Here is a 15,084-nt window from a genome sequence, read left to right as displayed (position 1 = left end):
GTACAGGTTCTTCATGAGCACAGTTAAGGGTTCTGGAATACGCATTTGTCTTAGGTTGGGTTCTCTAGAGTAGCAATTTTTATCAAGGAAAACAGCTCACACGATTGTAGAGGCTAGAATGTCCCAAGTCTGTGGATCATGATAGAGGCTTCTCCTGATTCATATAGCCACAGGGGGCTGGCAAACCCAAGATTGGCAGGTCTGATAGCAGGATGCTTGCTCACAGGCTATGAAAATTGACAAATCCCAAGACTGGCAGGTAAAATGGTAGTTCAAGTCCCAAGAACTGGAAATCACAGGAAGAGGAGGCAGCTGCAAGATCCAGAACAAGCCAAAACAAGGTGAGCAAGAAGGAAGTAGACAGTGGAGGGTGGAGAGATGAAGGCTGAGGGGGCAATGAGCTACTACAGGCCCTACCCCCACCGGTACCACTCAGCAGATTCCATCATGGGGGTGGTCACATATCAAATTTCAATTGGGAAGTGATTGCAACACTATACAACTACCAGAACACTGAGAATCATGGCCCAGCCAGGTTGACACACAATCTTAACCATCTCACCATTCTTTGCAATGTTATCCACAATTTGAATGCCTTTGCATAGTCAGTAAAACACAGATAAAAATCTTTCTGGTATTCTCTGCTTTCAGGCATGATCCATCTGACATCAGCAATGATATCCCTGGTTCCATGTCCTCCTCTGAATCTGGCTTGAACGTCTGGCAGTTTCCTGTTGATGTACTGCTGCAGCATCTTTTGAATGATCTTCAGCAGAATTTTACTTGCAAGTGATAATAATGATATTGTTGGATAATTTCCACATTTGGTTGGATCAGTTTTCTTGGAAATAGGTATAAATAAGAATCTCTTTCAGTCGGTTGGCCAGGTAGCTGTCTTCCAAATTTCTTGGCATAGACAAGTGAGCACCTCCAGCTCTGCATCTGTCTCAGTTGATATTCTGTCAATTCCTGGAGCCTTGTTTTTCGCCAATGCCTTCAGAGCAGCTTGGACTTCCTTCAGTACCATGGGTTCTTGATGATATGCTAACTCCTGAAATGGTTGATTGTTGATTAATTCTTTTTAGTACAGTGACTCTGTTTATTCCTTCCATCTTCTTTTGATGTTTCCTGCATTGTTTATATTTTTTCTCATAGAATCCTTTAACATTTCAACTTGAGGCCTGAATTTTTGTCTACAATTCCTTCATCTTGAGAAAATGCTGAGTATGTTCTTCCTTTGGTTTTCTAACTCCAGGTCTTTGCATATTTCATTATAATATTTCACTTTGTCTTCTTGAGCTTCCCTTGGAAATCTTCTGTTCAGCTCTTTTACTTCATCATCTCTTCTTTTGTTTTAGCCACTCACTGTTCAAAAGCAAGTTTCAGAGTCTCTTCTGACATCCATTTTGGACTTTTCTTTCTTTACTGTCATTGTAATGACCTCTTGCTTTCTTCATGAATGATGTCCTTGATGGCATTCCACAACTCATCTGGTCTTTGATCATTAGTATTCAATGTGTTAAATCATTTCCTGAGATAGTCTAAATTCAGGTGGGATATACCCAAGGTCATACTTTGGCTCTTGTGGATTTGCTCTGATTTTCTTCAGCTTTAACTTGAATTTGCATATGAGCAAGTGATGGTCTGTTCCACAGTCGGCCCCTGGCCTTGTTGTGACTGATGCTATTGAGCTTCTTCATCATGTCTTTCCACAGATGTAGTCAATTTGATTCCTGTGTATTCCATCTGGTGAGGTTTACGTGTATAGTCGCTGTTCACGTTGCTGAAAAAAGGTATTTGCGATGAATAAATTGTTGGTCTTGCAAAACTCCATCGTGCAACCTCTGGTGTCGTTTCTAGCACCAAGGCCATATTTTCCAACTACCAATCTTCCTTCGTTTCCAATGTTCGCATTTCAATCACCAGTAATTATCAACACATCCTGATTGCATTTTCGATCAACTTCAGAGTCCAGAAATTGGTAAAAATCTTCAGTTTCCACATCTTTGGCCTTAGTGGCTGGTGCATAAATTTGAATAACAGCCATATTAACTGTCTTCCTTGTAGTTGTATGGATATTATCTACCACTGACAGCACTGTACTTCAGGACAGATCTTGAAATATTCTTTTTGACCATGAATGCCATGCCATTTCTCTTCAATTTGTCATTCCCAGCATAGTAAACTATATGATTGTTCAATTCAAAATAGCTTGTACCAGTCCATTTCAGCTCACTAATGCATAGGACATTGAAGTCTACGTGTTCCATTTCAATTTTGATAATTTCCAGTTTTCCTAGATTCATACTTTGTACATTCCACCTTCCTATCATTAATGGATGTTTGCAGCTGTTTCTTCTCATTTTGAGTCATCCCAAACTAAGAAATGAAGGTCCTGGAAGCTTGACTCCATTTACATCATTAAGATCGGCTCTACTTTGAGGAGGCAGCTCTTTCCCAGGTGTATTTTGAGACCCTAACAACCTGAGGGGCTCATCTTCCGGCACTGTATCAGACAATGTTCTGCAGCTATTCGTAAAGTTTTCACTGGCTAATTTTTTCAGAAGTAGACTTGCAGGTCCTTCTTCCTAGTCTGTCTTACTCTGGAAGCTCAGGTGAATCCTGTCCACCATGTGTGACCCTGCTGATATTTGAAATGCTAGTGGCATAGCTTCCAGCATCACAATAACATGCAAGCCACCACAGTATGACAAACGTCTGACAGATGCATGGGAAACTTTTGAGTATTAATAATAATAACAATTATTATTAATTCTCCTAACTTGTGATAGGACAAATAGTAATAATAAATAATAATAACAAGAGCAGTAATTATTTTTGGGTGGTATGCCAGGCACTGGTAAATCTTACATATATTATCTAATCCTCTTAATAACTTGAAAGGTTTATTACCCGCTTTACAGATGAACAAATGGGAATATTAACGGGATTAAATAATGTGCCAAGGACAGCAACTTAGGCTGCGGAGTGGGATTTAAAAGCATATCAGATACCAAACCTATATTTTTTGACTACATCATGTAGCCTTGCCTTTGAGGGTAAGTCCTAAGCCTTTTGAACTTTATTCACCACCTGCTACACAAAGCTAGCCTTTAGTCTCAGTTCACTAACTTTTGGATATTAGGGAATCCCCTCAAAGCCTCCACAGAAGATATACCCATTTTGTCTACTAAGGCTGGGGTGATGAGGAAGAAAACAGGGGTGGAGATTTCTCATCTAGAACACAGTGCTACAGGACAGATGTCAGGGAACTTCGCAACCGTCTGACCCAGAGAAAGGGACACCCAAAGCCTTGAACTGCCTTGCATATTTACTTGCAAATAATGAACAACATCTAAACATTGCTGCCTTGCTGAACTCATGCCCATTTCTATCCGTCAATTTCTTTTCTTCTACTTTTAGTAAGAATTTTTTTCCAAACTCACCATCTCCCATCTCATCAGAGAAAGGGAGGCTAAAGACAGCTTCGTCAATCATCCGGTTTGGAAGATTTGTATAGAACCTGCCGACGGTGGTCTCCAGATTACTCAGCTGGTTTAGCACCATCATGCTGCCCTTAATCACAGGCAAGCATGTCCGGTCCAGCACACCATATTTCCCTGAGTTCTGTTCAGCCAGATCTCTCAGAAAAGCCAGCTCTTTCAAACCAGTCACCCCATCTGAAATTGAAAGCCAAGAGAAGATAATGTAAAGCAAAATAGTCTATAACCGTAACATACGGTGCCATTTAGGTCTAATAAAGGCATGGATGACGTCTTGCAATGCCAACAGAGAATGCAGGGGTCTTTGCAGGGAAAATATGGACTCAGGATGCAGAGGACAAAGCCTCTGCTGAGGACAAAGCCAGAAGCATGGCCTTTCCTCAAACAATCAAGAGGACAAAGGAATTCTTCAAAAGGCAATTGATGAAAAACACACAAGTCAATAAAGGCACCCCATTCAGTATGTAAGTGTTCTCCCCTAAAAGGTTAATTATAAAATGTAATTATTTTTCTGCATTTAATATTTGAAAGCAAAAATAATGATTAACAAATGTGCACTGAATTTAAATTAGTAGAAGTTGTAAGATCTTTAAAGGTTAGAGGTTTACCATGTCATGCCTTACCTCTTTGCCTGTAAAACTTTCCAAAGGCTCATGAAACTGAATGAAAAGAATTATGTGTTGCATTTAGTGATAACCCATTCCCTGTTTCATTAAGCTCATTTTAATTACAAATGTTTTCATGCTTGATATTGTTAGGATAATACTAGATTTGATTTATTTAATGTATAATGTATATATATTTTTTTTACATTTTAGAGGGTTTTAAAAACTGTAAGAGATTCAGGCATAGTGATGGTTTGTTTTACAACATCTGTAATCTATAGCACAAAAATAAATTCAATAAACCTTTTTTTTTTTCCTTCAAGTTTGCTATTGTTGGAACACAGTCAAAGGATTAGTAACTGATCACACATGGGTACCCCTGTGAACAAATTCAAATGATTTCAGTCACTACTGAGACTCTACCAATAAGTTTAAAAAAGCTTTTGCCTCATGTTCTTGATGATTTCTATAGCAAACACGAGCTGTTCAGTAATTAAAAAAAAAAAAAAAATGAAGCTTTTCACGACTCACCTACTGTACATGTCTTCATCATTTCTAAACATGGAGTGTGTACACTTCTTGTTTTGCAAGTCCATTGCTAAAGATGTGGCAGAAATGGATATGTTTTCTTTTGTAAAAAACTGCATTAAAATAACTTGGTTTTACTCCACTTATGCAATACTAAAGGAAAGGTAAAAATAACTGAGCCAAATTAAGTCAGAATCAGATTATTGTTCTCTTTAATTCAGGCAGAGCTGAGATGGGGGAGAGTGTGTGTGTAAGTGTTCTTCAGAGTAAAGGCCAAACACAAAAGGCATGATTGATCCCTTACCTTATATCCCTGAGAACTTCACAAAGGCAAATGCTAAAAGGAGACAATTTAAAACAATAAATACATGTTCTTCCTTTGTCATGTATTGCTTGGCTGTCTTAAAATGAAAAAGAAAAGTGACAAAGACCAGAACAGTTACTAGGCAAAAGGAATGGAAGGTTATCAAGGATTGTGCATTTTGTGTCACTCCATCATAAAAGGTTAAGCAGGGTGACAATCAATAGGTGACAGACTAGTAAGTGTGTTGGGTTGTTCTACTGGCAACATATCACGCTGAGAACTACATTTCCCAGAATTCCCTTTCCTTTAGGCTTCCAGGTAAAGTTGGCCAAAAGGGAAGTGATACAAGAATTGGGAGGCAAAGTGAAAGATGGTGAGAAACAAGCACGGAGATATTGAGGATTCCAATTTGTCCCACTTGTCCCTGCTCCGTGTTCAGGTCTTTCCCAACTGCCAACTTGCTCACCAATAGCAACCCCTGGTGCACCCCTGGTGCTGCCTTGAAAACTCACAGAGGCAGCAGCCATGGAGAACCAACAACTCTCTACAGGTTCTGTATCAGGCCTCCTAAATGATCTTTACTCTCACAGCTTGATTTTCCTAGCTTCTAGACCTCCCTGCAACCTCTGACCTGTTCGCCCCTGCTACAGCTGGTTACTAAACTTCCTCTGAATTGCCTTTTGTTTTGACCTTTACTTCCTTAGCCTCTCCCACAATTGTGTATAGTCTAATTCTGATAAAAATTCTCTATTCTAAAATTCTCATGGTGGTTCTACTTCCCTATTTGAACTGTGATTAATAATATAAAGGAATTACTCTACCTTAGTGAACAATGCTCAGAGATGGCATTTGGAGAGAGAGAAATCTGGCTAGATTACAGGAAGAAAGAGAAGAGATAAGGATGGTTAGAGGGAATAACTGGAGGTTTTAAAGTACAAAATTATCAGGGACTCAGAAAGTACAGAAAAGACTCCTATCAGGAGGATTTAGAACCAATGACAGGATGAGAAATAGCAAGCAACGAGGCTTCTTGGTATCTGCCTGGGAAGATATTCAAATCTAATGGAAAGGAAGTGATTACTTCCTTTCGTTTCACTTGCTCCTTGACTATAGTATTTAACTCATCTGCCTTGTCTTCTCTATCTTCCTTTCTAAGGTTCTTGAAGATAGGGACTTTTTAAAATAAGGATCTAAATCCTCAGTACACTAAGAACAGCATGCTGAATGTTGTGGGTGCTCAATAAATTTCATTTCTCCCCCCCTTTCTTTCTCCATTCCCTCTCTCCCCCTCCTCAGGAGTGAAAGAAATGGTAGGAGAATAGAGCCACAGCCAACCAGAGATGATGCCAAGGGCACACTCTCTAGGCAAACACAAGCATCCTCAGCTGTGCTCAGCCCTGTGCTAAGAGTTCAGAATACAAAGAAAAATAAGACACAATTTATGCTTGAGAAGTTCACATTCATGTGGAAAATGAAGGGAGAACAAAACGTAAATACTGCACTCTAGTATAATGAGAGGCACGCTGCACAGAAGAAAACACAAGATGCTGAGTGCACAGATTCTGAACAAGGGAGCTGGCCCTGGACCAGAACCAGTGGAGAGAGTCCCCACCTCTGAGCTGTACTGAGAAAGGAAATCACACAAGCTCTCATCCCCTCATTCAACTGGCTTTGAGGATTTATTATTTACAGGTATTGGAGCCTTGGTGGCACAGTGGTAAAGAGCTCAGCTGCTAATCAAAAGGTTGGCAGTTCGAATGCACCAGCTGCTCCTTGGAAACCCTACCGGGCAGTTCTACTCTGTCCTACAGAGTTGCTATGGGTTGAAATCAACTCAAAGGCAATGGGTATGGTTTGGCTTTTGCTGTTAAGAACAAAGGAGTCCTGGTGGTGCAGTGGTTAAAGTGGTCAGCTGCTAACCGAAAGATCAGTGGTTCAAACCCACTAGCTTACTCCACAGAAGAAAGATGTGGCAGTCTTCTTCTGTGAAGATGCACAGCCTTGGAAACCCTATAGTGTTGCTATGAGTTGGAATTGACTCAATGGCAATGTGTTTTTATGGGTGCCAAGAACAAGGAGCCCTGATGGCACAGTGGTTAAGTGATCAGCTGCTAACCAAAAAGTCAGAGGTTCAAACCCACCAGCTGCTCTGCAGGAGAAAGATGTGGCAGTCTGCTTCCCTAAAGATTTACAGTCTTGGAAACCCTGTGGAACAGGTCCTACTCTGTCCTATAAGGTTGCTATGAGTCGGAATTCATTTGACGGCAATGGGTTAGTTTTTTAGTTTGGTGCTAAGAACTCTGAACGTGTCACATTTTACTTATTATCCCAACAATCCTATGAGAAAAATTTTATTTTTATTTTTCTCATTTTACACATGAAACCGATGCCTACAGAGATTAAGTAATTCGCCAAAAGCCACTCAGCTAGTAAAAGCAGACTGGAACTCAGGACTACTGGACATCAGAGACTGTGTTCTTCCAGATGTGATCCACAAAACACCAGGAAGAGAAACACCTTGATCAAAACACAAGTTGCTGGATCCCACACTTAAGAGGGTCTGAATAAGAATGTAAGGGCAGAGCCTTGGAATTTGCATTTTAAAACTTTTTTCAGGTGATCTTTACATAGCACATTAAATGTGAAGATCACTGTCCCTAATACCATAGAGTTTTCCACAGAAATGTGGAAGCAGAGAAATTTAAAAGACCATAGGTGGGAGGGGTAGTTGAATCAAGATATGGTCTCTTAAAGATAAGAGCAGATGGCCACCTTGAATACTGAGGGTAAGAGGCTTGAAGAAGATTCTGTAGAAGAAAAGCAAGGCATGAAAAGGTGGAAAGAGACAACACAACAGAGAGGCTAGAAAATTCAATGTGCTTAGACTAGAAGGCAGGTTGAATAGTGAAAGGGAAAAAAAAATTGAGAATTTCCTCCAATTTCTCAGTTTACTAAACAAGCCCTTTCGCGCGTAGACTGTCTCATTTAACAGCAACAAAATTATCTGTTGTTGTTCTTAGAAGCAGTTGAAATCATTGTTATGTGGATGGTTTTCTGTTATTCGTGTTATACTTTGGAAAAAAAACCCATTGCCACCAACTCATAGCGACCCTATAGGACAGAGTAGAACTGCCCAACCCCCTCTGCCAGGGTTTCCAAAGCTGTAATCTTTACAGGAGCAGATCAACAGGTCTTTCTCCAGTAGAGCCACTAGGTGGGTTCGAACCGCTGACTTCTTGGCTAGCAGCTGAGCACCTAACCATTGCACCACCAGGGCTCCAAAAAATCAGCTGCCACCATTTACTGAGCGCCTAGTAAGTGCAAGGCACTGCCCTGGGTGTTTTCTATTCATTAGGGCTAATCCTCACGACAACCCTAGAAAGTAGGCCTTCTTATCTCCTCCATTTTATAGGAAGAAAGTTGAGGCAGAGAAAGTGGCAGAAGCAGACGCAGGATCCAGATGGTGATTCTGTAGGGAAATGTGAAATTCACAGTCTTGAACATACAAACAGAAGAAAGTAGGCCAGTGGTTTGGCTGCAGCTTAAATGAGAAAAATTAATACCCTTCATTAAGAATCAAAACCTTAGATAATCTAAGACTATGAAGAACTGATAAAGATGGAGCCATACAAAATACTCTGCAACACCATCTAACTGGAGAAGGTCTGTTGTTGTTAGGTGCTGTTGAGTCAGTTTGGACTCATAGCGACCCTATGAACAACAGAATGAAACACTGCTCAGTCCTGTGCCATGCCCACAATCATTGTTATGCTTGAGCCCATTGATGTAGTCACTGTGTCAATCCATCTCATTGAGGGTCTTTCTCTTTTTCATTGACCCTGTACTTTAACAAGCATGATGTCCTTCTACAGGGACTGATCTCTCCTGACAACATGTCCAAAGGATGTAAGACAGTCTCACCATCCTTGCTTGAAGGGGCATTCTCGTTGTACTTCTTCAAGACAGATTTGTTCATTCTTCGGCAGTCCATTTGGTAAATTCTGTATTCTTCACAAACACCACAATTCGAAGGTGTCAATTTCTTTTCTGTCTTCCTTATTCATTGTCCAGCTTTAGAATGCATATGATGGGACTGAAAATACCACGGCTTGGGTCAAGCACACCTTAGTTTTCAAGGTGACATCTTCACTTTTCAACACTTTAAAGAGGTCTTTTGCAGCAGATTTGCCCAATACAATGCGTCTTTTGATTTCTTGACTGCTGCTTTCATGGGTGTTGATTGTAAATCCAACCAAGTAAAACGAAATCCTTGGCTACTTCAGTCTTTTCTCTGTTTATCATGATGTTGCTTATTGGTCCAGTTGTGAGGATTTCTCTTTTCTTTGTATTGAGGTGCAATCCATACTGAAGGCTGTGGTATTCGATTTTCATCAGTAAGTTCAAGTCCTCTTCACTTTGAGCAAGCAAGGTTGTATCATCTGCATAATGAAGGTTGTTAATGAGCCTTCCTCCAATCCTGATGCCCCATTCTTCTTCATATAGTCTAGCTTCTCAGATTATTTGCTCGGCATACAGATTAGATACGTATGGTGAAAGGATACAACCCTGATGCACACCTTTCCTGACTTTAAACCATGCAGTATCCCCTTGTTCTGTCCAAACAACTGCCTCTTGATCTAAGTACAGGTTCCATATGAGCACAACGAAGTGTTCTGGATTCCTATTCTTTGCAATGTTATCCATAATTTGTTGTGATCCACACAGTTGAATGCCTTTGCATAGTCAATAAACACAGGTAAATGTCTTTCTGGTATTCTCTACTTTTAGCCAAGATCCATCTGACATTAGCAATGATATCCCTGGTTCCACGTCCAGTTCTGAGTCCGGCCTCAATTTCTGGCAGCTCCCTGTTGATAAACCGCTGCAGGCACTTTTGAATGATCTTCAGCAAAATTTTGCTTGCATGTGATATTAATGATATTGTTGGATAATTTCCATATTCGGTTGGATCACCTTTCCTGGGAATAGGCATAAACATGGATCTCTTCCAGTCATTTGGCCAGGTAGGTGTCTTTCAAATTTCTTGGCATAGACAAGTGAGCACTTCCAGCACTCCATCCGTTTGTTGGAACAATTGAATTGATATTTCGTCAATTCCTGGTGCCTTGTTTTTCGCCAATGCCTTCAGTGCAGCTTGGACTCCTTCCTTTAGTATCATAGGTTCCTGATTATATGCTACCTCTTGAAATGACTCAATGTCGACCAATTCTTTTTGGTATAATGACTCTGTGTATTCCTTGCATCTTCTTTTGATGCTTCTTGTGTCGTTTAATATTTGCCCCCCAGGTTCCTTCACTCTTGCAACTTAAGGCTTGAATTTTTTCTTTAGTTCTTTCAGCTTGAGAAATGCCGAGTGTGTTCTTCCCTTTTGGTTTTCCATCTCCAGGTACTTAGCACATGTCATTATAATACTTTACTTTTTCTTCTCGAGCCGCCCTTTGAAATCTTCTGTTCAGTTCTTTTACTTCAACATTTCTTCCTTTTGCTTTAGCTACTCGATGTTCGAGAGCAAGTTTCAGAGTTTCTCCTGACATCCATTTTGGTCTTTTCTTTGTTTCCTGTCTTTTTAATGACTTCTTGCTTTCTTCATGTATGATGTCCTTGATGTCATTCCAGAACTTGTCTGACCTCTTCTCCCAATATCACCACCTTGATTGAGAAAGGATGCCAATACAACATGATACAGAAAGAGACAGGCATGATGGTTTCACTGGTGTATACATAGGTCAACATGTATCAGTTGTGTACATTAAATATGCACAGTTTATTGGGTGCCAATTATACACTGATAAAGCTGTCTGAGAAAATATGCTGTTTGTAATAAAATAGCGAAACATATTGAGCATCATACAGAAGTTTCACATATGCTGTGTCACTTTTCATCATTACTTTATGAGGTTGTTATTTTATTCCCATTTTACACATGCAGAATTAACTTGTTCATGGTCACAATGGCAGAGTCATGATTTAGATCTAGGCGTGTCTGCCTTCAAAGCTTTAGCTCTTTTGAGAACACTACACTGCTCCTATGTGTCAATAAACACAGGTTGAATGAATTAGCAATCGACAGATAGAAAGACCACTAAGTATTTCTTAAGAAAGGCAGGATAAACATATAACCAATTGCTGGTGTTTCTCAAGCAAAACAGTTGCACTGGCTTGTAAGTACATAATGTAAATAAATATGATTAAGAAGCCACTTCACAAAAAGAAATGATTTCATAATTTATATGCGATATAAGGCTAATGTGAGCATTTAGCCCCCAGGGAAAATCAACTGCTGAACTACTATAACTGGCACACAACAGCTGGGTGGTTCTAGGTCACAGGAGTCACCCACCATTGAGCCCACAGGCTTACTTCAACTGCGAAATGACACAGACATGGTGTATAAGGCAGAGTCAACAGTAATTACAGGACTCATGACTCTGTGTGGTATTAAACAATGAATAGCATATTTTAGATAAGAGATGGATTTTTATGACTGAGAAATTACATAGCTGAGCATGCTTACTTATTCTGTAGGTGTTTCGCAGGCTAGAGATGTGAGCCTTATGTGTCTTTTCTACACTGTCTACTTAAATAAGCCTAACAAAGCCATTTGGACATGGGCCCAGAGCTATGGCACACTTTCTATCTAAATTCAGGTTAGCATTATGAAGTAGATGGAAGACACTGATGAATTAAAATGCACTGGGAGTGAAAGGAAACCCTGGTGGCGTACTGGTTAAGAACTATGACTGCTATCCAAAAGGTCAGCAGTTCAAATCCACCAGACACCCCTTGGAAACTCTATGGGGCGGTTCTACTCTGTCCTATATGGTCGCTATGAGACGGAATCGACTCAATGGCAACAGGTTTATGGGGAGTGAGAAGCCTGGGTTCAAATTACATCTCTAAGACTTGCAAGCTCTCTGACTTTAAATTTACTCTTTATACAACATCCAAAGGCATCATTCTAAAATATACATCAAATCCCATCATTACTTTGATTAGAACTTTTCAAAGGTTTCCCACTGTACTAAACCTACATTAAATCCAAACTCTGTAATGATCTATATGATCTAGCCCCTTCCTATTATCCAACTTCACCTTTCTTGTCTTCAACTCACTACATTGTACATCATTGTAATTTTAATTCATTTAGTTCCAAGCCCTTTGCACAAGCCAGGCCCTAGACCTGGAATACTCTTTTATCCACTTTTCACTAAGTGTTTTTTTTTTTTTTTTTTTAATTCTTCTGCTTTTACCTTAAATTCTACCTTCTCTGAGAGATCATTCTTAACCTTGTAAATCAGAACAATTATTCACTCTCATAGCACCCAGTACTTTTTCTTCAAAGCAAAATTTGGTGATATTCTGTGTTTTTGTAGCTATTTCTTTAACATCTCTCACCTGTAGGAGCTGTAAGCTCCACAAGGGCAGGAGCCAGGTAAGTTTTGTTCACCATCATATTCCCAGTGCCTAACACATGCCTGCCTTGAGTGCCAACTCAATCGATATTTGCTGAGTAAGCAAGTGAACAATGACATTGGCCAAGACCCTTCATCTCTATGCCCCATGACATTTCATAATTTCCACATGTGTAAAGTAACAGATTTGGACAAAGTGTTCCCAAAGACCCATAAGAACCAAAGTCAATAGGAACCAGGATCAACAGGAAGGAAGCACACAGATTTATGACTAGAGATAGAAAACAAATCTCCAATTGGTTCTCACCAAGTTAATTATAGGGACAACTTTAAAATCTCTTTCACTCTAAGCCCTTAAAAGCAGAAATGATACTTAAAAGCTTAAGATTATTTGGATAAAGCCCTGCCTTAAGTAGGGCAGACCATTAGGTGGCCAGATGAAGTTGGGTTTGATCCTGAAAATTTTGCTTCTGAACATGCAGGGTTTTCAGATTGTGTAATGGTAACCTTTGTATTTGGTCACAAGATTAGGACAAATTCTCCTCTAGCCAACTCTAACGCTTAACCCAAGGATCTTAACCTATTCCACACCATGAACCCTCACAGTCTGGGGAAGTCTATGGAACCTGTCTCAGAATGCTTTCAATGCCTAAAAATAAAACATTAAAGATTAGAAAGAAAACATGTTATAATAGTTTTCAAAATATTAAAAATTTAAGTTTGTAATGATATATGTGCCTTACTTAGCATGCATTAAGAAAGGCTTAGGGGCACGTGTAATACCTTTCATAATTTGGAAATAGTGATGTTTTTTTTTTTTTTATTAACTTTTATTGAGCTTCAAGTAAACGTTTACAAATCAAGTCAGTCTGTCACATATAAGTTTATATACATCTTACTCCTTACTTCCACTTGCTCTCCCCCTAATGAGTCAGCCCTTCCAGCCTCTCCTTTCGTGACAATTTTGCCAGCTTCCAACTCTCTCTATCCTCCCAACCCCCCTCCAGATAGGAGATGCCAACACAGTCTCAAGTGTCCACCTGATATAATTAGCTCACTCTTCTTCAGCATCTCTCTCCTACCCACTGTCCAGTCCCTCTCATGTCTGATGAGTTGTCTTCGGGAATGGTTCCTGTTCTGGGCCAACAGAAGGTTTGGGGACCATGCCCGCTGGGATTCCGTTAATCACAGTCAGACCATTAAGTATGGTCTTTTTATGAGAATTTGGGGTCTGCATCCCACTGATCTCCTGCTCCCTCAGGGGTTCTCTATTGTGCTCCCTGTCAGGGCAGTCATCCATTGGGGCCAGGCACAAACTAGTTCTTCTGGTCTCAGGATAATGTAGGTCTCTGGTTCATGTGGCCCTTTCTGTCTCTTGGGCTCTTAGTTGTCATGTGACCTTGGTGTTCTTCATTTTCCTTTGCTCCAGGTGGGTTGAGACCAATTGATGCATCTTAGATGGCCGCTTGTTAGCATTTAAGACCCCAGACGCCACATTTCAAAGTGGGATGCAGAATGTTTTCATAACAGAATTATTTTGCCAATTGACTTAGAAGTCCCCTTAGAGCATGGTTCCCAAACCCCCGCCCTTGCTCCGCTGACCTTTGAAGCACTCTTTTTATCCCGGAAACTTCTTTCCTTTTGGTCCAGTCCAATTGGGCTGACCTTCCATGTATTGAGTGTTGTCCTTCCCTTCACCTAAAGCAGTTCTTTTCAGCTAATTAATCAGTAAAAAACCCTCTCCCACCCTCCCTCCCTCCCCACCTCATAACCACAAAAGTATGTGTTCTTCTCAGTTTATACTATTTCTCAAGATCTTATAATAGTGGTCTTATACAATATTTGTCCTTTTGCCTCTGACTGATTTCGCTCAGCATAAAGCCTTCCAGGTTCCTCCATGTTATGAAATGTTTCACAGATTCGTCACTGTTCTTTATCAATGCGTAGTATTCCATTGTGTGAATATACCATAATTTATTTACCCATTCATCCGTTGATGGACACTTTGGTTGCTTCCAGCATTTTGCTATTGTAAACAGTGCTGCAATAAACATGGGTGTGCATATATCTGTTTGTGTGAAGGCTCTTGTTTCTCTAGGGTATATTCCGAGGACTGGGATTTCTGGGTTGTATGGTAGTTCTATTTCTAACTGTTTAAGAAAACGCCAGATAGATTTCCAAAGTGGTTGTACCATTTTACATTCCCACCAGCAGTGTATAAGAGTTCCAATCTCTCCGCGGCCTCTCCAACATTTATTATTTTGTATTTTTTGGATTAATGCCAGCCCTGTTGGAGTGAGATGGAACCTCATCGTAGTTTTAATTTGCATTTCTCTAATGGCTAATGATCGAGAACATTTTTTCAAGTGTCTGTTAGCTGCCTGAATATCTTCTTTAGTGAAATGTGTGTTCATTTCCTTTGCCCACTTCTTGATTGGGTTGTTTGTCTTTTTGTGGTTGAGTTTTGACAGAATCATGTAGATTTTAGAGATCAGGCGCTGGTCGGAGATGTCATAGCTGAAAATTCTTTCCCAGTCTGTAGGTGGTCTTTTTACTCTTTTGGTGAAGTCTTTAGATGAGCATAGGTGTTTGATTTTTAGGAGCTCCCAGTTATCGGGTTTCTCTTTATCATTTTTGGTAATGTTTTGTATTCTGTTTATGCCTTGTATTAGGGCTCCTAGGGTTGTCCCAATTTTTTCTTCCATGATCTT

At 40.1% G+C, this 15,084-nt stretch overlaps 1 protein-coding gene across 3 annotated transcripts in view; it reads right to left on the bottom strand.

Moving 5' to 3' along the window:
* Positions 1–15,084, bottom strand: part of CACHD1 (cache domain containing 1) — a 295,097-nt gene that overhangs the window by 46,312 nt on the left and 233,701 nt on the right. For all 3 annotated transcript variants that reach the window (XM_049879478.1, XM_049879479.1, XM_049879480.1), the window contains one exon: positions 3,447–3,680. In XM_049879478.1, coding sequence (XP_049735435.1) covers positions 3,447–3,680 — 234 coding nt within the window. The remainder of the gene's footprint in view (positions 1–3,446; positions 3,681–15,084) is intronic.

This window comes from Elephas maximus, chromosome 3 (genome assembly GCF_024166365.1).
Source record: "Elephas maximus indicus isolate mEleMax1 chromosome 3, mEleMax1 primary haplotype, whole genome shotgun sequence".
In the NCBI taxonomy this organism is placed as follows: Eukaryota; Metazoa; Chordata; class Mammalia; order Proboscidea; family Elephantidae; genus Elephas; species Elephas maximus.
Note: the sequence above shows the minus strand (reverse complement) of the source record. Positions and strands in the feature narration are given on the sequence as shown.